The following is a 24516-nucleotide window of genomic DNA, read 5'->3' as shown; positions in this document are numbered from 1 at the left end:
TGTGTTTTTTTTTCCTTTCTTTTGGAACCTTTTAGGTTGTTCCATATAGATATCTTCATCCAAATGCCCATTCAAGAAAGCAATTTTCATATCCATTTGATGTAACTCTAAAATTAAAATGTGTTATAAGTGTCATAATGATTTTAAGGGAGTCATTTTTAGAAACATGAGAGAAGGTATCTCTATAATTTATACATTCCTTTTGAGTGAAATCTTTAGTCAATAATTTCAGTTTAAATCATTCGATATTGCATTTAGCATTGCATTTGATCTTGAAAATCCATTTACAACTAATACTTTTATAATTATCAAACAATTCAACAAGATCTCAATCATCGTTATGGTCCATAGATTTCAACTCTCCTTTTATAGTTTTTATTGATTTATTAGAATTATCACTTTTTATGACTTATTAAAACGAAACCATATATTTTCTTATCACAATAACAAAATCAGATTCTTATAAACATACCACATAATCATATGATATGATAGATTTCTTTTTCCTTTGAGATCTTCTCAGACATATTGATTGAGGTTGTTCTAAAAAATTTTTAATGATGACATCTTCTTGTGGTAATTAACGATTTCTATTATGTAGCTCATTTTCGTAAATTGTTGAGAAGGTTTAGCAATAATTGTTTCTTGAGGTAAAAAAGGCGATGAGATATCCACTCATATTTCCTTAATGTTTACTTCTCTTGGTTCATCACTCCCATTAATTTCATCATTCTCTAACAATATTGTATTACCAGTTTTAACTATTATCGCACCATAGTTATGACAGTAAAATTTATACTCTTTTGACATATTTGGATAGCCAATAAAATATCCAAATATTCTTCTTGAATCTTTTTTTTATTTCTCATGAGGATTGAAGATTCTAGCCTCCGCTGAATAACCCCATCTATATAAATGTCTCAAAGTAGGTGTCCTACTGGTTTATAACTCGAAAGGAGTTGTAAGAATTACCTTACTAGGAACTCTGTTCAAGATACATATTGCAGTGTTTAAGACTTCAGCCCATAAAGAAATAGGGACAGAAAAGTAACTCATTATACTCCTAACTATTTCTGTTAAAATATGATTACGCCTTTAAGCAACACCATTATGCTGTGGCGTACCTAGCATTGTGTACTGAGCATGAATGCCACATTTTTCTAGGAATTTGACAAAGAGTTCAGGATTTTATCATGACTCATCATATATACGATAATATTCATCACCTCGATCTGATTTCATGATCTTAACATTTTTATCTAATTGTCTCTCAACTTCTGTAATGTACAACTCAAAGATGTCAAGGATCTGAGATTTATTATGAATTAGATATATATAACCATATCGAGATAGATTATCTAAAAATGTGATAAAATATCTCTCTCCAATGAAACAATGGATAGAGAGTGCTTCACAAATGTTTACATGAATTGTCTCAAAAAGCTCATTACTTCTTGTGACACCTTTCTTTGTATGCTTAGAATGCTTTCTTTTTATGCAATCTATGCAAACTTGAAAATCAGCGAAGCCAATAAATTATTAAAATTCAATCATTCACTAGACCTTGAGGAAATAAGAGTGGATATCTCTCAAGAAATAATTGTTTCTCTACCTTCTTAGTAAGTTACAGAAAATGAGTTATATAAGGGAAATGATTCATTACAACAAGAAGATGTCGTTGTTAAAAACATTGTAAAATAACCTCAATCAACGTCTTTAAAAAGATCTCAAAGGAAAAAGAAATATGTTATATCATATGATTATGTGGTATATCTACAAGAATATTATTTTGATATTAGGATAAGAACAAATCTAGTTACTTTTTTACAACCCATGAAGAGTAATGATTCTAATAAATGGATCGAAGCTAAAGAAGAGTTGAAATCTATGGGGTATAATGTTGTCTGGAATCTTGTGGAATTACCTGATAATTATATAGTGTCAATTGTAAATGGATCTTTAAGACGAAATACAATGTTAAAGGTAAGATCGAATGATTTTAAACCAAACTAGTGGTCAAATGTTTTACTAAAAAAATGTATATATTATAGAGATACTTTCTCTCTAATTTCTAAAAAAAGACTTCCTTAGAATCATTATAGTACTTACTTATAACACATTTTGATTTAGAGTTACATTAAATGGACGTGAAAACTACTTTTTTTAATGAGATTTATATGAACATATCTATATCGAACAACCTAAAGGGTTCGTAGGAAAAGGAAAAGAAAACCTAGTTTGTAAAATAAAAAAATCCATTTATGATATTAACAAGCTTCTAGACAATGTTATATAAAGTTTAATGATATCATTACATTTTTTAAATTTAAGGAAAATAATATTGATCAATGTAAATATCTGAAAATTAGTAAGAACAAGTTTATATTTCTGATACTATATGTAAATGATATTTTGCTAGCAAGTAATGATCTTGGTTTGTTATACGAAACCAAGAAATATATCTCCAAAAACTTTTAGACGGTTGATATGGGTGAGACAACCTATGTTATTACCATAGAAATCTTCAAAGACTGATCTCAATGATTGTTAGGTTTGTCTCATAAGGGATATATTTACCGAATTTTAGAGAGATTTAATATGTAGTCATATTCAGTTGGTATTGCATCCATTTTAAAAGGTGACAAATTAAGTAAAATTCGATGTCTTTAAAATGACTTAGAAAGAGAAGAGATGAAGAAAATTCCTTATGCATCCACTGGGAGAAGTTTGATGTATGCTTAAACTTGTACTAGACTAGATATAAGCTATGTTGTTAGTATGTTGTAAAGATATCAAACTGATCCAAGAATTGAACACTGAAAAGCTACAAAGAAGATTATATACTCACATATAAAAGATCTTTACAATTAGAGGTGATTGGATACCCAGACTCGGATTATAGTGGTTGTCGTGATAGCTTAAAGGCTACTTCAAGATTTGTCTCTATGATAGTAAATGGGGCAATTTCGTGAAAGAGTGTAAAGTAGTCCATTAAAATCTCATCAAGAATGGAGGCTAAGTTTATAACATGTTTTAAAATCTCAAGTCATACTTTATGGTTGCGGAATTTCATCTCAAAGCTTGGTGTTATTAACTCTATTGCTAACCGCTGAGAATATTTTGTGATAATATTGTCGCTATTTTCTTTTTTAAGAATAACAAATATTATAGTTGATCCAAACAAATGGACTTGAAGTACTTAATTATTAAAGAGAGGGTCTAGAAAAACCATGTATCTATTAAAAATATTAGTACCACGCTTATTTTTTTTTTATCCATCAACTACAATACTACCTCCGAAGACATATGTAAAACATATTGTAAAGTTGAGAGTTCTGAGTAATTCATAATATAACAATGGATATTTCAGTAGTAGAATAATTGATATTTTGCGTATTGTAGTTTGTTTATGTTCTTTTCTATTTTTTAATCATTCGTGCACAATTTAGTATTTAATCAACACAAAATGCCTTGACAAGACAATTTATAGGGATTATTTTGTCTTTATGGACTGAATTAGTAAAGGTTATTGATGTATGGTACATAGAAAAAAATACAATATTGAAGTCATGTGACTGTTATGATTCATATTTATAACCTAAGTTATTTGGGTATTATGGTATAGTAATTTTAGGTTTGTTAACTGATTTTATGGGGATCACGTATCAAATTCATTTATCATAAATATATTTTAAATATAAATATATATATATATATATTATTACAATTTCTTTCATTGGTTTAGTAGATCAAGTAAGAGAATGTTAATTTCAGTAATTAAGTGAATGATCTACTAATCTAATATTTTATTTTTCTCATCTACTCATAACGGTTAAAGTTAACAAAAAAGACAGCTAAAATAATATATAACTGTTATAAAAGAAAATGTGCCTTGATGGAGTGGGAAACCTTAAAATAAATTACAAAATTATATATTTTATGAGAATTAAAGTATAAAAATAGAAATAGTTATCAACACTTTCAATTACCATAAATTTGTTTTGGCCTATTCATTTATCTAGGATGTTACTAGAGTTCTGGATAATCTTTACATCCCAAAATCTAAGTTTGTTTATGGTTTAACTCAATGTAAGAGATAGAATAGTAATATATTTCTTTTTGAATATTATCTCTTTTCTTAAGTGAACATAAACAATTTTTTTCCTCCCTTATATACTCACAAAGAGTCATATCTTTTTATAAGAAAGATTTCTCTCTTATAAACTTACGATGGATCGTGTCTTTTTAAAATGAATGTTGTGGACATTTTTAATTTTATATAACAGTATCATTTATATGTTACATTGAGTATCTATTTATATAACATAAAATAAACCATCAGTTTATAATTAGTAGAAAGTGACTCTCGTTTGGGCTAGTCTCAGTCTTCTAATTATGAATATTGAATATATATATATTATTCCTTTATAAATCTCTTTTAGTTTTTTAATATAGTTTAATTAATGCAAGATTCATCAACTTATGTTACTTTGGTAATTATCTAAGTTAATGAACCTTAAGTCATAAAACTACTCGATCATAATTTATATAAAAATATATACATATATATTTATATTTCGAAATAATACCACAATGTTGATCAAATCCAACTCCACATGTAATAGTTGGTGGAATCAAAATTCATTATGCTATATAATTTATGCATGTTCTCATCATATATTTAGCTGCAATATATAAACATAAGTCAAATATAATAAAATCACAACATATTAACATGTGATGTTTTCCGGAAATAAAAATATGAATTGTTAACAACATTAGAATAAAACTATAATTCTAAACAATATTAGAATAAAGCCATAATTCTAAAATGTATGAATTCAATATGCTTTGATACCAAAAATAAGAAATAATGTAATGATTTAATTTGTCTAATTTTATTGAATTTAATACATGTTAAGAAAAACATAAAATTAGAATTACATACCATTCAAAAATGATGCAGCCATAGCGTGACTAAGAAACCTCTTTGATAAAATCCTTAATTCTCTAACTCACTTCTTCTTTCTATCTAACTATTATGCATAGATATTTTAGAACTTTTGTTGATGGAAACATACTGTAAAATGGAGATATGTGCTTATTTTATAGATAAAAGAAGATGGTTAAAACATATTTATGATTATTGAATGTGTTGATAACAGTTTCTCTATTAGAGTATAATTATTATTATTTAATTATCATAAAATATAATAATTCTATAATTAAATATAGTTGTTATATTTTAATCCTCGTAAAATATAATTATTATATTTTAATTATCATAATATATAATAATCATGTTTTATTTAAGGTTAGCTACTTCGTCAAGACACTTTTTTTTTTATAATGGTTATCTATTATTTATGCGTACTTTTAGTTGGCTCTAACCGTTATAAGTTGATGGAAAAAATAAAATATTGGATTAGTAGACTATTAACTTAATTACCGGAATTAAAAATAATTCCTTCAAAAATATATTAAAAAATTAAGATAAATACATATTTATATAAAGGGATAATACATCAAAAAGTTTTTATACTATTTAAAATTATTTGAATAAGCTTTTGTACATTTTAATTCGACTTATATTTTTAAAAATATTACCAGTATAACAACTATATAATTTATTCTACCATTTTTAGTATACTCTTTTGCAGCATTGTATTTCTAAGTACCACAAAGTTAGATGATGATGCTTAAATGAGCGTTAAAAAACTTGAAATTGTATTTGTATTGAGGATTTCATTCTAATTCTATAGTTGTTATCGGTCTTTTTTTATAAATTTATATTTAATTTATGACAATTCAAAAATAAAAAAAAAATAGAAAAAAAAAGAAAAATTGTTACCAGTGTAATGCCATATGGCAGCTATATAGTTACCATACTAATAATATTTTTAAAAAATATGATGCTTGTGTAGACATATTATCTGCCGTAGGTACCTATTTATTGATATTAGATACACTATTAGTAGTAAATGATTTATCGGAACAAAATTTAAAAATTCATGTTGTGTTTAAACAAAAAAAATATTCCATAGCTCAATTTGAATTTTGTAAAAAATACAATGACTTTTTGATGTATATTATCCCTTTGTATAAATACCGCATTAAAATAAATGAGATATCATCACTTACTATGAGAATTTTACACAAAAACTAAAATAAAACTTATTATTATAATTTAATGTATATGAGTTCTTTGCTTTTATATCTTTATCCCTTTTTAACAATATTATTGTTGTCTCGTTCATTTACAAAATATATAGTTTTATTATTGGTTATAATACTGAGTTTAGTTCAAATCTTAATTTTATAGAATAAAATTATGATATAAATATGACATAAACTTGAATAAAAATATCAGTTTAATCTTAAGTTATATATCAAATTGAAGTTGAATAAAAATTGTATATGAAGTGAAGTAATGTAATATGAGATTCTAAATATAAAAATTATTTAAAATGAAATAAAAAATGGACCAACGGTATATTCTCATCCTAATTTTTTATTAATATCGAATGTTTATTGATCTATTATTTCTCATTCTCTATCTCAACTCTTGTTCAATAAGGTCTTGTCCAACTATAATGCTTCTCTTTAGGTAATTGGTTCTATTTTCAAGTTATTTATATTTGATATATTTAATTTTTTATAGTATTTGGCCTTGTAGACCTTACCAATAAGGGAGTTTGGTGTATGTAGAAGTTGCCAAACTTGCTTGGTTAACATAGTTTGATTAAAACTAATAACGTACCTAAAGCTCAAACTACTTGGAAACTCACTTAAATATAGCTTAGACCATTTGGGCAAATGGATCTTTCTCTAACTTTTTCCTTGGTCTCACAAGAACTCAAGACTATGGACTCCATTTGATTGCATACCAATCGTTGGATTAGAAGTATGCTTATCACATATGTTGGGATTGATTGAGACACTATTTTAAGTATCACTTTTGTACTTGCTTTTGAGAGTTGTTTTATGTTCAAGTTGTGGACTAAAAATACAATTTTGTTAATTAGAAAAAAAAATATTATTTCAAAGATCGTATAATCGTTATTTAAAAAAAAAAAATTTATCACAAATTTTATTCAAACTAAGCCATAAAAAATCCAAGAAGCCCTTGTATTTTTAAAATCTATATCTAACCAACTCAAAACCTAAACCTAAACATAACCTAAATCTATATCATTCAACCTGTAGCAACCTCAGAAACATCATCTTTAACCTAATTAAGCTCATAGCCAACCATTCACTAAGACACCATAATGTCTTCTTTAACCCAAAAGAAAACCCACACAAACCCCAACCTGTTCATTAAACTGAAACCGGCCCATTCAAAATAACAAATCCGAAAAAGGACCCAACATATATAATGACCAGCCTGTCTGTGTTAAACACCCGATACGACGGCGTCTTGGTGGTTGGTTCTTTGTCTTTCTCTAGTTTCCCTAGAAAGAAGAAGAGAGGCCGAGAGCTACGAGCAGCAGAGCAGTGGCCGGAGGAGAGAGAGAGAGAGAGAGAGAGAGAGAGAGAGAGAGAGAGAGAGAGACCGCGTGAAGGAAGAAACGACATCTTCTGTTGGAATAACAGGAGGTCAAGAAGTTGCGTACCTAGCCTCGCGTGAGGATAAGGAGACAGAGGGAGACGCAGATATAAGGGCATTCTCTTTGGTTTTGGAGGAGGAGCTGCAGAAAGAGAAAACAGGAGAACGTAGACGATTAGAGAGAGAGAGAGTGAGCCGAGGAAGTGGAGAGATAGGGAGACGGGTTGACGAGAGAGAAAGCTAGGGAGGAGACTGAGAGGTTGACTGAAGCTTGAGGGCAAGGAAGGGTGAGAAGAAGACGAAGAAAAGAACTAAAGGGGGCCGACTTAGGAGAAGAGGATGTTTTTGGGTTTTGGAGTTTTGATTTGGGGTTTCGAAATTTAAAAAGGAAGAGGCTTGAGCCGAAACAGAGAAGAGGGTGCTCGGGTTTGAGAAGAAAAAAAGAAGGAAGAGCGTCCTAAGGGGGTAAGACGGAATCCAGTTTCCTTTTCTATTTCGCATGCTTATTGTGATCCATTTCCTTAGTCCGAGCGTTCTAAGGGCGCTCGGGATGTGTGTGTGGATTTCTGCTGTTGCGATTTAAATATATTTCTATATTGCATCTTATTTTGAAAATAAAATCGTTCAAAATGATTTCGTTGTATCATATTTCTTCCTCTATTTCTTTTTCTTTTTCCTATTTTCTATTTAAGTTATTGTCTATTTCATTTTGCTTTTGTTTGGTCATCGTGATATTCAAAATCCTGGTTAGCTATGAAATTGTTAAGATGTCTTTATGCATTGCTTTTATAATAAAAAAGATTGTTGACATGCCTTTATGCATTGCCTTTATAATCAAATAGGCTCTGAGTTTTTCTTTCAATTTTTTGGTTACATGATCATCCATTATTCATTTTCCAAATGGTGAGATATGGATATGTGAGAGGAAATTCTTTTTGACGAGAATTGCAGATATGAAGCTATGACTATCTGCATTATTTGTAATTTGATTTCTCAGTTTTTAGTTTTTGGAAGCATTTCCCTCCCTCCCCTCATTAATGGTTTGTAATTCTAGTTGTGTCAATTAGATTTTTGCTGAAACTTTGAGATAAGTTGATGAGTTTCTAGCACTATGAACAAGTGCACTTAGTAGAGACCCCAATTTAGAATGTAGATTTCATGGGTGCCCAAACACTTTCGTGTTTTGTCTTAATCTTTCTTAGTCTTTGTATATGGGCAGTTTGTAAAATCGGTTTCTAGCCCCACCATGATGATGACTTCCTATAATTTATTTGCAAGTTATTTTAATCAAAATGTCTGGTTTCTAATCTATTATGTACTTTTGAACCCTTATATAACTATGCATTTAAGGCTCTTACAATTTGCTCATTTATAATGAACTTTGTGCACTGATTACGGTGCAATAATTAGTGGTTAAGGAACCCTTGTTTATGGTTGTTTGATTTGGATAAAAGAACCTAAGATTACGGTTGTTAAAGGGGACATTTGGTTTGGCTTTTTTCAAGCTTATAAGCACATGGAGCACATAAGCTCCTGAGAAATACGTTTAAATATTACTTCCTTCTCCTTCTGCAAATCTTATTTCTTTTATTGTGATTCTAGAGTTTGAGCATCTTATTTTATTCTTTACGCAGGTAATTCACAATTCATCTATTCTTTTATCAAAACCAATTGAGTTAGGCTTAAGCAATGGCTGATTTCCAAACCTCGACTCACCGATCCAAGTGGATATTTACTCCTCAACAACTGGTATATCTTTTTTTTTGTTGCTTTCTTGATTGTATATTTCTATTTTATTGCCAAGAAATTAGAAAATAGTAAGAGGAATGAAATAACTGATGAAAAAATGAACTATATTTTTCTCTATAACCTTTCTTTGATCCTTTCTAGCGAGAGAAATCCTCTCAGCCAACATTTTTTCCCTTTTCTAGTCAACTAGTTCTCTATCTATGGCTTTTCTCTCATCTAGGAAATTCTCAGTGATACAAAAAGATATTGTTTTAAAAGGTGAAGTGCAAGACATTCTCATAATCAATGAGAATGGGCTCAAAGGCATACACCCTTTTATTTTTTTAACCAGAAAGTTAATTATTTCCTCAGGTCCTTTTTTGTGTTTTTGGGATTAAAGGGCATAAGTCATGGAGTCATGTCCTTGGGGGAGTAAATGATTCCTTGTCAGTTAAGGTGGGCAAGAGCAGAGGTCAATGCTTCCGAGAATTGAAGGAGAGGAACAAGGGGAAGTATAAGAAGACTACTCATCCTGGAGGGTATTGAAGTTGGCAGTTGGTGGAGATTCCTCATGGTAGTTGATCAGGTGTATGATCTGTGTGTGGTAGTAGGAAAGAAGGAGTTTCTTGGCATGCCTTCTTGGGATAGATGAAGAATGTCCTTCTGCTCAAGTGTCTCGTGCTTTAGAGTATTCTTTTCTAATGAATATAGGAGGCATGATTTGTTGCTTATCGTTCAATGTCCTTTAGAATGGTGGAGGAGATCGACTTGGCGTACGTGGAGGTTTAAGGCTTCCAGTCCAGGTGAGTCTATTTCTCTATTGCTCGGTCCACTTCTTCTTCCAATTCCATCATTGAATTCACTAGAGGAGCCAATCTCTTGTGGCTATCTGAAGCTTGGTCTGAGGGGGTGTGGAAGGGAGGTTGTTTTGGTGGGACAAGAGTTGGTGCTGTTTTCGGAGGTAGTCTTTGTCTGATATGTGTTTTTGGATGTTTGAGGTCAAAGTGATATTCTAGAGCTCTAACAGCTTGGTGGGCAACCAAAGGAGGGGTACACATGGAGGCAATGGAGAATTGACAAGGCTCAGATGTAGCATCGATTATAATTGGGAAGGAAAAGGGATATATTTAGTGGGCAAGGAGGAGAAGACTTCAACTCTGGTGGTTGTTAATGATTAATAGGATAATCTCTTGGAATATTGGAAATCTAACCACAAGAGCAAGAGATTGGTTAAAAGTTTCCTAAAGGATTGGGATGGAGGCCTTGTTTGGGAAACTAAGTTCAAAGTGGTTGAGGCAGGGTTGATCTAGAGCTTTTGGAACTATCAAGAGGTCGATTGGGTTGATCTAGAGCTGCTTTGGCACTATCAAGAGGTCGATTGGGTCTTCCATATCTTGCGGTGTCCAATGGCATTTTTGTCTTGTGGGTGTTGGGAAAGTTGATCTCATCAAGTGTTTGAGGGGCAGTTCCCGTTTATTGTGAACTCCATAGCAAAGGCTTTTCTTGTACCTAGGTTTAGGGGAAGGAGTCGATAGGTAGTTGTTATGGAATGATTTGGGCTGGTCAAGAAGTTTTGGAATCTCTCTTGAATTGGACAGAAACCGAACATGGGGAAAAGTTTGGACCATTGGTAGAAGGGAATTTGACAGAAACCAGCTTTTTGATCATGAAAGGTTTCCATGTCAGCCTCTTCTTCTTACACTCTCAAGTTTCTTAACATGGTTAATAGGTTGAACCTTATTGACTTCCCTTTATCAAGTGGTCAATGGATGTGGTCTAACATGAGAGAAAGTATCTCTTTTTCTCACGTAGATAAGTTCTTCGTTTCCCCTAGCTTTAAAGCCATTATCCCAAATCTATTCTAGAAGATCCTCGCAAGGGCTTCTTCCTATCATTATCCAATATGTTTAGAGCTCAATGGTGCTATTTGGGTATCCCTATCCATTTTGAAAATAGATGGTTCAAGATATAAGGCTTTTTAGATCTAAATGTTTGTAGTAGACGAACCTGAATGTAGAGGGTTTTGATAATTTCAGATTAGCTAAGAAGTTGCCTATGTGAAGTCACATAAAGAGTGGAACAACAACTTTCAAGCCAATGAATTTGCCTTGAAAATAACCTGACTTCTGAAATTGGTGATTGATAAGAAGGAACTGCTAGGGGTTTATCTAAAGTCAGATAGGGAAGGATGCAAGTATTAGAGGATGAGCTTGCTAATGCCTTACATATGAAAGAGGTGGCTTAGCGACAGCGGTTAACAGTCTTCTGGTTCAATGAGGGGGATACAAACACTAACTTTTTCGATAGAATTGCCAACTATCTCTGAGAAATAATTTCCTGTCCAAGGTTGTGGTGGATGGGTGATATATGAATTAGCAAGTGGTTTGAAGGAAGCTATTAAGGGTAATTATCAGGATTTGTACGCTTACGAGCAGACTTAGAGACCAAATCAAGATGGAGTTGGTTTTGACAAAATTGAAGATCGAGAGATGCTGGGCTGCAGAGACCTTTCTCAATAGAGGAGATTCATAGAGCTTTAATGAGTTGCAACCGTGATAAAGCACTAGGCTCAAACGAAATTTCTGTTATGTAAAAAAGTTGAGATTTAATTAGGAATTACGATTTGTCTCTTTTTCACAAATTTTCATGATACAAGAGAATTTATGGCCTCTTTGAGCTCAGGTTTCATTGTCCTGATTCACAATGTGGATGGTGCTTTGGATTTACATGACTTTTGGCCTATTAGCTTCATGGACAGTATTTACAATTTGATTGCCAAGGTTCTTGCCTACCTTCTGAGTCATATTATTGTTCAGGTGGTGGGGGAGAGTTAAAACACAATTTTGGGAGGTCGCCAAATTCTTGATGTTGCTTTAATAGCCAATTAAGTGGTTGATTTTGTTCTCTTTTTATTTTTTTGCAGAAGAAGTGGTCGATTTTGTTCTTAAATCTGGGAAAGGTAGAATCTTGTGAGTTGGCCATTAAAATAAGTCTCATGATCTCACCTCCTAGACTTTCTTGCTTTACTTGTGAGGATGGGTTCGGTGATAGGTGGTGTAGATGGATCAAAAGATGTATCGCTTCATCTTCTTTCGCTATCTTAATTAACGGGGGCCTCACCAAATTCTTTTTGGTGTCCGGAGACTTGAGACAATGGGATACCTTATCCTCATTTGTCTTATAATGGAGGCCCTTCACTTAAATGATTCAAAAGGATAAGCTGGAAATTTGATTCGGATATTGCATGTCCGTAATAGCACTTCTCATGAGAGATTACTCATCTAGTTTCTGCAGATGAAGTTCATTTTTTTGGTAATCCTGAGAGACGGTACATGGTGATTTTGTGGCTCAAAATCAATTTGTACAAGTCCTAATGGTTTCCTCAGGGTGGCTGTTTCCATCATGGATTTGGAAAGGATTTTACGGTGCTGAGTGGCTTCCCTTTCCATTGAGTATTCCTCCTTGTCTCTTGGTGCGAAGTTCAAGAATCTAACTATGTGGGCACCAATGATCTCCAAGATGGAAAAAAATGTTATCTACCTGGAAAAGGAAGTACCTATTGAAGGATAGGAAACTCACATTAATCAAGGATGCTCTCTCTTTTTTGCCAATCAAGTATCTCTCTTTCCCATCCCTTCCAAGGTTGTTAAAAGGGTAGAGTCTATCCAATGATCAGTTCTTATGGGGTGATTTAAACGAGTATGCATGGTATCACCTTGGCTTGGGAATCTGTTAGATGTTCTCTGGAATTAAGAGGGCTTGTTATTAGATCTTTACTGGTTGTGAACAAATCTGCATTAGTTAAGTGGCCATGGAAGGTTATCTTTTCAGAGGGTTATTCGTGTCAAGAGGTCATTACTTGTAACTAAGGCTTGGAAGGGAGAGGGTGGAAAACTGCCATGAATGGATAGGTTTACAGTACTAGCCTCTGGAAGTGGATCCACCGGGGCTGGAACCTGGTTTTCGAGCTTGGGAATTTTAGGATATGCAATGGTCATAAGGTGAGTTTTTAGCATGATAGTTGGTGTAGGAGTTGGCCCTTTAAAGAGTAGTTATCAAGATTTTTGAAGCTTGCTAGAAAGATACATCAGTTAGGGATCTTTTGCTCACTAGTGACCTCACTATTCTGTCCTGGAATATTGCTTTTTCTTGTAATTTTTATGATTTTGAGATGGATGACTTGGCTGCTTGATTGCTTTGGTTGTCTTGGTGTCAGGTCGATCTGAATGCTTCTGATTTGACAGTGTCATTGCTTCCAAAGATTGATGGATTCTCTGTCATATCCTTCTACCTTACTCTTTTTAGCCAATCTTATGATGCTTCCTTGGAGACAAATTTGGAAAAAGAAACCACCACCTCATATTCCTATCTTAGCTTGCGAGGCTGCCTGGGGCAGACTCCTCACCTGTAACAAACCTAAGAGAAAGGGGAGAATCATAGCGAATGGCTGCCAGTTGTGCCTCCTAGAGAATAAATTTCTGATCTTCGACTCCTCTGATGTCCTGAGTCTAGACCATCACGGTTTTCAACTCTTGGTCTCTTCAACCTCTCTTAGGTGGCCAACGGTTTGTTGGTGGATGAACTTTCGGGCTTGGAATGGTACTCTGCTAACAAGGATAAGAAGAGGTTCATATCTATTATTCCTTTGGTTATGGTCGGTGACATGGAAGGAAAAAACAATTCAAATTTTTTTGTTTAATGGGAACAATTGAGTTTTTGAGGACACTATTTTGTCTTTTGTAAGTATTAGGGACCTTTGGTTCCAGATTTTTAGTAATTTGTCAGAGGCCCATCCATCATTTGTTGTGAGGATCTTTTAATCATTGTGAATTTTTGTCTTCTTTTGAAGACGGCACCACCTGGTGTTGTCAATGTTCAAATTCTATTTACTCCTGTTTTTCTATACAGGCATCCATTTTCTTATTCTATTTTTCACACGATAATTTGTTACAAATACAGATTTAGGGACTTGGCAGGTTCATAAAAAAAGAACCTCTCTTAATGCCTTATCAGGAAACTTTGCTTAGAAGAGCAAAATGAGACTAGATGAGACATTGCTGATAATTAAATTGAGTCAGTAAATGTTGCTTTCATTGATGCAGGTCGAGAAATATAAAGCTGCTAATCAAAAAGCAATGCAAATGATTGAAAAGGTGTGTCTTTTTTTGTTTTCTCGTTGCTTGTTCTAAGCCATGCCATAAATGATTTTTTTCATTACTAAGGTGGTGAACTGTTTCAAGTAAATAAAGAAGTTATGTTGTTATGATACTAACCTAATAATATGTTTTGAAGTATGGTACAACACAAATGGAAGTAGATGTTGATGGTTCGTTATCCTACCCAGCACCTCAAGCTAATGCCAGAGATAATGGTAAAAAAGTCTATTTCATTTATATAAGCCATTTTTTCAATCATAATATCTCGATAGCTATTCTTTATGTACCTTACCTGGGTGAATATTTACCAATGTTTAGGATTTCGTTCTCTCTCTCTATATATGTTAGGTGACAAGCATTCTCGTCCAAAGCCTCTTAGTTTTGAGGAAGAAAAGTTTTTGCGAGTGTTTTATGAGGCTAAACTTCGAGAAGTATGCAGTGCTTTTTTCTTTCCTCATAAAATTCAGGTATGCTTTTCTATTTCATACAATCATAATAATCATAATTTTTTTTTAAAAAAGGAACAATGGTTGTGTTGTGTTTACAGACATCATTCTGAGCTCCATGTTTTGCAGGCGACGGCTCTCATATACTTCAAAAGGTTTTATTTGCAATGGTCAGTCATGCAACATCACCCAAAACACATAATGTATGATATTATGTGATCCTTTTAACACCCATGCCTTAGAAGTTGGCTGACACTTTTTTGATTACTTTGAGTATTACTTCTATTAATACATTAGATGCTTTCAAATAGAAGGCAGGAGGATAATTCGCTTTGTACTCATCGCTCGGCTCTGTATCACCTAAAATATGTAACACGTGATTTTGTTTGATCCTTTTAACACGCATGCTTTGGAAGTTGGCCAAGACTATTTTGATTACTACGGGTATTACTTCTATCAATGCATTACATGCCTTTGAGAGTGCATTAAATTATCATATAAAAATTCTTAATACTTTGTAAGAGCATAGCAGGTTCTTTGTGCAGTAACTGGATTCTTTGGCTTGGTTAATTGTGTTTTGTCTGAAACTATTGCTGCTTCACCTCTCATCCCCTGTGAAGTTTGCCCACTTAATTTTTTCTCACCATCACCAACTTCTAGTTGTCAATTCTGATACTTCTTTGTCTTAAAAGTTTCTCTTTTCAGTCTAAGTTGTTGCTTTTGCAGATTAACGTGTGTATATGCAGCCTGTAAGATAGAAGAAAATCATGTATCTGCGGAGGAGCTTGGAAAAGGGATTCAGCAAGATCATCAGATGATTCTTAATTATGAGATGGCTGTTCTTCAGGCATGATGGCTCCAAAGAACCAGTTTTTTGGCCTTTATCCTGCTTTTGGGTTATATTTATTTTAAAAGAGATATCTATCTATTTTGTGCAGAGTTTGGAATTTGATCTAATTGTTTATGCTCCGTATCGATCTGTTGAAGGGTTTGTCAATGATATGGAGGTCAGTTTAGTTAGTTTCATCTTAAAGTACATGTTCTTACTTCTAAGAATGTGCAAGAGAATATCGACTTACATCTTTTTTCCACATTTGATCCCACTCCCTTACGCTCTTATATTTCGACAAATATAATGCATCCAAGCAAAGCAAAATGGAAGAGGGAGGGTATAAATAAGTTGTGGAGCAATAAAAATAAGAAAATGTTGTAAAATAACTCCTAATCTTGGGAAAGCCTGGAAAGCAATTTCCCTATAATTCAGTAATCTTTTGTCAAATATTATGACTTTTTCCTTGATCCTGTTTTTGTTTGCTTTAATTGATGGACATTTGGAATTTTGTTTTCTAGGAATTCAATCGAGCAAAGGATGAAGAAATTGAAAGGCTGAGAGTGAGTTAATTTTTGTTGTTGAGCAGTCTTGCTATGTAAGTGTTCTAGTTCAGGAGAGAAGATGCATGGATTAGCTCAAGAGTCTTTTCAGCTTGATGCTACATAATTTGGATATTGTTGAAGTTACAGTCAGTCGGACATGTGATTCTTGGTGTACATGGTTATCACAACCGTTGGTTGTTTAAACTTGAATGCTCAAGTCAAGTATTTGACTTGAAATTTCAATAAAAAGAACATTCTGCTTTCCACATGGAATTTAATTGCCTATGGTTTATCAGTAACTGTCTATGAAAAATTGATAATCTTTCTACCAGAAAAGAGACAAGAGAAATAATTTGTTTAGTCTGTCTGTTATGTACTTGATCGCAACTCTTCATGAAAAATTGGTAAGTTTTCTACCAAGAGAAAAAGGATTAGGCAATTAACAGCAAGACATATGATCAAACATAGGAAGTGCATGAATTAAAACCATGGCCTCCTTTTTGTTCCCATTTCTCTGCAGCAATTATGAAAACATTGTTCATTCAAAAATACATATAGAAGTGCCCTTTAATATGGTTCATTTGCTAAATATGCAGAGAAGTCTTTGAATAGTGTGGTTTAATTGCTATCTGCAGGATTTGCATGAAACTGCAAAATTGGAAGTTGATAAGATCATGCTAACTGATGCGCCACTTTTGTTTTCTCCGGGACAGGTATTGCTTGGTGGTTCAAGCTTTGCTTGAGAATTTTCATTTTTCACAACTCAAAGTTGTGACTTCTTTTCATTATTTATCACATACCTAACACTCTATAATCAACATTTTGAAGAAACTAGATACTCTCTTTAGCATCTTTTTATAGAAATACTAGGTTTTATTTATGTTATAGCTGTATAGAAAATTTGTAGCACCAGGTGACTGTTGTAAGATAAATGGAGATTGGATGCCTTGAGTAACAAATACTTGGCCTGGGTGCTTTAAGGTCTTGGGAATCAAATTCATAGGCAGCTATCCAGGGAGGAGAACAGGAAAAAGTTAGAAGGATTATCACGGTTAAAAAAATGATATTTATATTTGGTAGATGAAATAATTCTGTTTCTGATTGCTAAACTTATTTATTGATATTGTGCAGTTGGCATTGGCTGCTTTACGGACTGCTAATGAGGTGCACAGGGTTCTTGATTTTGAGAGGTTTTGACTTCTTTCATGAAGTCTTCTATGAGCATTTTTTATGGGAGCGGGGAAGGGAGCCTTTAAGTATTTACATTGTTCCTTTTTTTTTTTTTTAACATACTTAAACAAGTGTGCTTTTCTGCAGATATCTGAGCAGCATCGTCTCTTGTCAAAATTCTGCACACGCTGTTTCAGAACTTACCAAATTTTTAGATGCCATAGATTCTTTGGTATAGACAAAATCCTGAACAAGTTGTGATTTTCACAATCTCAATACAAACTTTGAGCAATGCAATTGTGTTGGAGAAATGTGGTTTTTTTCCAGTAAGTCCAAAGACATTTGCCTAACTATTTTGTTTTTCCACAGGTAAAGAGCTATAAATTCCCAACTGAAAAGGATATGAAGCACATAAACCGCAAGTTAAAATCTTGTTGGGGTCATAATGCACATGAAGAGTATGTTCTTTGCTCTTGTTTTACATAGAAACAATTGGTGTTAATTCTGGTAACCTGCATTTTGTCTAAACCAAGAGATTGCTTGGCTGCAGTAAGAAACGGGAGAAGAAGTCCAAGCACAAGTCCTACAGGAGTTCACATGAAACACAAAATGCTTAACTATTGTTATGCTGTGTGTATTGGTTTTCCCTCCTTTGGATATGATACCACACCATGTTTGAAGGCAGGCTTTAAACCATGCACAGGAAATGGGTGTTTTTGCAGCATGCATGGAAAAAGAATCATTGCAGAACTCTCTCCAGTGATATTTTGGCCATTAGGACTGTTGATTGAACACTAAGGGAGAAGCTAGAGAGAAACAAAGACTAAAAATGCATTGCTAGTACGTGAAAGATGAATGTCAGTATCATGTTCTCATGGAGTAACTTACAAAATATACCATAGGCAAAGAAGGTTGTGGTCTAGAACTCCATGATTGCAATTGAATTCTTCTAAGGCAATTAATGTTGAGTCAAACAAGAATTTGATGACTGCAATGGAATTGTTCGTTTATCATAAAGATTGTGGGTCGGTGAAGAAGATGTAGAATTTATTTGGAAATTAAAATTTAATTTCATAAAGAATTTATTGAACTTTTCTTTCAACTCAGGAAAAATTTATTAATTCAAAAATTAATTACATAGACCAGGTGCACATTCACAAAACACATGGCTTGCTAAATTGTAGATAAAAACAATACAAGTAGGAAAAAAGGACTGACATCACACCATAGCCCAACTTTTTAAGTTTTTCAAATAAGACTAAAACCTAATTTAAAATTTCTAAAATGATAAAAGAACAGCTACAAATGCCTATATATTCCAATTCTGCTTGAAATATTCTCTCCAGCTTTTAATACACCACGTTTTGTGACCTTGTTTCAATAAGTTAAACATCCATACATGTACAAAATTGAGGCCCGAATAACAAGATCGCTATCAAAACTGGACTTAACCATCACTGCATGAACCTCTCTACCAAAATTTGGATCAAAATAATCTGCACAAGCTCTTAAAAATACAAGGATATGTAAATTTAGAAAGAAATTTCAAAATCTGCACGATGATGGGTGGTGGAGGATGCAATATTGAGGTCGAGATGAGAAAGACTAGGAAAAGGGAACAACGATTACTGGTAATGATTGTACAGGCATACTGTATTTCAACTGATGAGAAAGCAAAAAAAAGGAGAATTTTACTTTTTAAAGTCTTAAGAAGAAATGATGCGGATGCCATGTTTATAGAAAAATAAGGTGGAAGTCATGTTAGATGCCATATAGCAATATTTTTAACAGTCATTTAATAACAGTTAAAATAAGGGGTTTATTTAAATATTTTTGAAATATACAATGAATAAAATAGACGAAAAAATTCTATAAGAACTTAGGAAGAAAAACAGAAATAATATAAAAGTCATTTAAATATTTAAGATAAATATTTTTATTATAGAGTTATTACGTTCTTTAATAATGTTTTTGTTAACTCCAGACCATCACCATCAAGAAGAAGAAGAAGTTAAGAGCAAGTCGTACACGTAACCAGAGAAGATATGCCTATGACCTCCAGCGAATTTTCAGCGGTATAGTAAAAATCAATTCACAAAATTTTTGGAAGATTTTTCGGATGGAAAAATTGATCTTCAAGGCTTCCCTCGTATTGAAATTGATTCTATCAAATTCTCCTATTTTGTACACAGTGAAGATATCTATTATGGGTGTAGCATAGTAAAATACGATTGAGTCAACAACACACTCAATATCAGCTACAATTTTATGCTATCGTGAAAAGAGAAAAAAGAACATCCTTAAAGTGTCTTCACAATGACAATGGTGGAGAATACACTTTAAAAGAGTTTGAGAATAATTATTTACAGTATGGAATCAAATATGAGAAGATTATTCTCACTATCCTCAGTATAATGGTGTTGTTGAAAGAACAACATAATCATACTAAAGAAGGTTAGATACATACTGAAAATGTGTAATTTACCAAAACCATTTTGGAGTGAAGCATTTTACATCGTCTGCTTAATGAATTGCTCTCCGCTAGCTGTTTTGGATTTTAATATTTCTAAGAGAGCATAGTCTGGAAAAGATAATATCTACTTTTATTTGAAGGTATTCAGGTACAAAATATTTATGCATGTGCCTAAGGAGAAGAGACAGAAATTAGATGACATAACTATTCCATTTATTCTTCTAGGCTATGAAGATATAGAGTTTGGGTATAAATTATGAGATCCAGTGAAGAAGAAAGTCATCAGGACCAGAGATATGGTCTTTAATGAACACAATATCCTATTAGACTTTGAGAGATTAGATAGGACTACAAAAAGTGAAGACATTCCTCTTCTTGTACTGACTTCTCTTTCAATCAGAGATGCCACTAGTGAAAAAGATGAGATTAATTATATGTCAACACTAGTAGATGTCAATGATGATCTTAAGTAGGAGAAACAACCCCTTCCTCCTCATATTGTAGAAGAACTTTATGTTATAAGGTCAACCAGAACACATCATCCAACTACTAGATATTTGAGTTTTGAATATGTCACTATTACTAAAGAGGGGCAGCTAAATAGTTTTCAAGAAATTCAGAATTATAAAGAAGAAATTCAATAAATAAAAATCATGTATGGAGAGTTGAATTCTTTGAAGAAGATTCACGCTGATGAGAATCCAACTTACCTGTTGACTAAGGTGGTGGCTTGTGATAAACTTTTATCTTGCACCAAGATAGTGGGACTAAGTGATAATTAAGCAACAGATGTAGAGGCATTCCCTCATTGGCTGGATGGGGAGATTGGTAGTTCCAGCTCATCACCATTAAGAAGAAAATAAGAGTTAGTCATACATACAACTAGAAAAGACATGTATGCGACCTCTTATGGATTTTCAACAGCATGGTGAAAATCAATTTATAGGATTTTTTGAAGATTTTTCAGGTGGGAAGATTGATCTTCAAGGCTTCTCTTGACTATAAAAGGAGAATGCTTGAAACAAAGAATGACAAGCTGAGAGGTGAAGAAAACAAAAAGAAAAAAAAAAAAAGAGAAAAGTTGTGTGGCATGAAAAAAGAGAGAAAAAAGAAAGAGAAGAGATATAGAAAGAGAAATGTTCCATATATACATAGATACATATATATATATGATTGGTAGCCACCTGTAAAAAAAAACATTAGGCAATCACAACTTATTTTAATATTTTCTTCTCTCTCTCTCTCTCTCTCTCATCATTATCACGACCCACCATATTTCTTATTTAGTTTCCTCTCTCACACATACACAAGAAGAGGAATAATTTTTTCCTCTCTTTTTGTTTCATTCCGGTGAATTACCTTGTACTCAGTTTCCAAATATAGTAGATTTAGCCTGGAGTTTGGTATGTAGTTTTTTTCTCTACATTTTCATGTAAAATCTTTTGTAGTCATTTTCTTTTATTATTATTATTATTATTATTTTCTTTGATAATTATTTTAATTTACACAATTAATTGTTTTTCAATTGGAACCCAACAAGTGATATCAAAGGTTGGTTAATCTATGGGTCGAAATTAATTTTGTAAATTAAAATGGAAGAATTTGCAGGTATAATGATTAAGTTGAAGACTTTAAATTATTCAATTTAGAAGTTGAAGATAAATGATCTTCTTTATTACGAATATTTGTATGATCATATTAAATTAGAAACTATTAAACCATGCAGGATATCAGAAAAAGAATGAGAAAAAATGCATAAAAAAACTATCAAAACTATCCAATAGTAGGTAGATATCAGTGTCTACCATCCAACAAATAAAGGAATTAATGCAAAGGACTTGTAAAAGAAATTGAAAACTATATATAAGCAAAAATGTTCAAAATAAAACTTTTGTTATCAATAAATTGGTGAGCATAAAGTTGCGAGATAGACGGTTAATAGCGAAACACTCAAGTGAATTCTAAAACTTAGTAAATTAATTGAACACCATGAAAATAACTCTAAATGATAAAATACATGTATTATTGCTCTTGAGTTCGTTACTAGACAGTTGGGAGACCTTGATGATGTCTCTAAATAATTTTGCTCCAAACGAGCATTTTATCCTTATTATTAGAAAAAGATAGTCTCTACAATTAGGAGACTAGAAGAAATGATATGAGTATTAATATTTTACAGACACTTATCACAGAGAGCAGAGATAGAAGTAATAGCAAAAATCCTAAAAGGTAAAATAAATGAAAATTCAATTGTTATCACTACGGCAAGGATGGACAAAAGAAATGAAACTACAGAGCCTAGAAAAAAGATAAAAATAATGCGAAAAATCAGAGAAAGACGGATGATTAGAATACCAGGATCACTATAACTGATGATGAAGGGCTGATTGTACTTTTTTCTTTGTTGAGGATCATGACCATATTTTTTATCCTTATACTGAATGGGTTGTTGTCTCAACAATATCCTACCATACTACACCCAATATATATATATTTATTATCTACAAAACATGAGATTTTAGTAGAGTGAAGATGAGTAATACTAGTTATGCAGATATAGTGAGCATTAATGATATTTGTATACAGACAAATGTTGATTTCATGCTAGTTTTGAAAAATGTATAGCATATGTCCAACTTGTACTTGAATCTGATTTCTACTTATGCTCTTGATTTAGATGATTATTATAAGTCTTTTAGTAGTAGAAAATAAAAATTCTCCAAAGGTTCAATTGTGCTTGCTAGAGGTAAATTGTATCACATATTCTACAAAACTCAAGTGAAGATAATCAAAGGTGGTTTGAATGTAGCTAAGGATGATGTTTTGCCAGACTTGTGGCAAGGGAAGCTGACTCATATGAGTGAGAAATGGTTACAAATTCTAGTAAAGAAGTTTCTCATTCCCTTTACCAAAGACACGAGTTTAAAACCTTGTGATAATTATTTATATGTCAAACAACACATAATTTCTTTTATTAGTTTTTCTAAAAGAGAAAAAACTGTACTTGAGTTAGTCTATTATGATCTTTGTAGTCCCAATTATATGGAATTATCAAGTAGTAGTAGATATTTTATTACCTTTATTAATGACACTTCACGAAAAGTTAGCGTGTTTATTTTAAAAATAAAAGATCATGTTCTATAGTACTTCAAACAATTTCATGTTTTAGTGAAAAAAAGAAAAAAAAAAGATCATTAAAGTGTCTTCATAATGACAATGGTGACAAATATACTTTAAAAGAGTTTGAAAACTATTATTTACATCATGGAATTAAATATGAGAAGAATATTCCTAAAACTCCTCTGCATAATGATATTGGTGAAAGAACAAACATAACCATATAAGGTTAGATTTATATTGAAAATAGCTAATTTACCAAAGCCATTTTGAGGTGAAGCACTTTACATCGTCTGCTACCTAATGAATCGCTCTGTATCAACTGTTTTGATTTTGATATTCAGAGAGTATAATATAGGAAGGATAATACCTACTCTCATTTGAATGTATTCAGATGCAAGATATTTGTGCATGTGCCTAATGAGTATAGACAAAACTTGGATGATAAACTTATTCCCTATATTCTTTTGCGCTATGAAGATGTATGGTTTGAGTATAAGTTATGAGATCTAGTGAAAAAAAAAGTCATTATGACTAAAGATGTGATCTTTGATGAACATAAGATCCTATTGAACTTTGAGAGATAAAAGAAAACTAGAAAAAATGAAAACATTCATCTTCATGTATTGATTTCTCCTTCAATAAGAGATATTACTAGTTAAAGAGATGAAATTGATAATGTGTCAACACTAATAGACGTCAATGATTATATTGAGCAAGGGGAGCAGAAGCTTAGAAGATAAAATTAATGCAGGAGAAGATGAATTATTTGAAGAAGATTCACGCTAATGAGAATCTAACTAACATGTTGACTAAGGTGGTTATTTGTGACAAATATCAATCTTATACTAAAACGGTGGGACTGAGTAACAAATGAGCAATGAATGTATTGGTATTCTCTCACAGAATGGAAGATGAGATTGTTAGTTCCAGCAGATCACCATTAAGAATAAGATAAAAGTATGTCGTACATGTAACAAAAAATGATATATTTATGACCTCTTACAGATTTTTAGCGGTATAGTAAAAATTACTTCACGTTATTTTTTGAAGATGTTTTGGGTGCAAAATTGATCGTCATGACTTCCCTTGGTTATAAAAGGGGAAGCCTTTTAAGTGGAGAATGACAAACTGAGAGGAGAAGAAAGTAGATAAAAAAAGAAAAGAAAAGTTGTATGCACTTGAAAGGAGAGAGAAGAAGGAAAGAGAAAAGAGAGAGAAAGAGAAACAGAAAAGTTATATATATATATATATATGTGAAGATTGCTTCGCGGGGGCCTCGAAAGAAAAACAATGGACCATCATAATTTATTTTAGTATTTTCTTTGCTCTCTCTCATATCATTTTTTATTTGATTTTCTCTCTCTTTCTCATGCACAAAATGGGAAGAAATTAATTAATTTTTTCATCTTTTCTATTTTATTCTCAATGATCTTGTACTTGTTTATAGATATAATGGATTCGACTCGAAGCTTAACTCATATGTTTTTTTTTTTTTTTATA

General features: G+C 32.3%; 1 protein-coding gene across 3 annotated transcripts; it reads left to right on the top strand.

Moving 5' to 3' along the window:
• The first annotated feature begins 7401 nt into the window (after positions 1-7401).
• On the top strand, positions 7402-18440 carry CYCH;1 (cyclin H;1). Of its 3 annotated transcripts, none has more exons than XM_088207314.1 (14): positions 7402-8014; positions 9184-9298; positions 14380-14430; positions 14570-14648; positions 14752-14900; positions 15009-15082; positions 15606-15726; positions 15818-15886; positions 16230-16271; positions 16889-16966; positions 17385-17443; positions 17571-17655; positions 17793-17881; positions 17974-18440. In XM_088207314.1, the coding sequence occupies exons 2-14, from the start codon at positions 9239-9241 to the stop codon at positions 18038-18040; spliced, it is 1023 nt and encodes a 340-aa protein (XP_088063440.1). In that variant the 5' UTR covers positions 7402-8014; positions 9184-9238; the 3' UTR covers positions 18041-18440. The 3 variants fall into 3 exon arrangements, with proteins under 3 accessions (XP_088063440.1, XP_021901994.2, XP_021901995.1); XM_022046302.2 differs by having other exon boundaries at positions 7406-8014; positions 14782-14900; XM_022046303.2 differs by lacking the exon at positions 7402-8014 and having other exon boundaries at positions 9190-9298; positions 14782-14900; positions 15009-15049; positions 15626-15726.
• Positions 18441-24516: the final 6076 nt, after the last annotated feature.

The sequence above is a fragment of the Carica papaya genome, chromosome 7 (genome assembly GCF_054855325.1).
Source record: "Carica papaya isolate Zhongbai chromosome 7, ASM5485532v1, whole genome shotgun sequence".
Taxonomy (NCBI): Eukaryota; Viridiplantae; Streptophyta; class Magnoliopsida; order Brassicales; family Caricaceae; genus Carica; species Carica papaya.
Note: the sequence above shows the minus strand (reverse complement) of the source record. Positions and strands in the feature narration are given on the sequence as shown.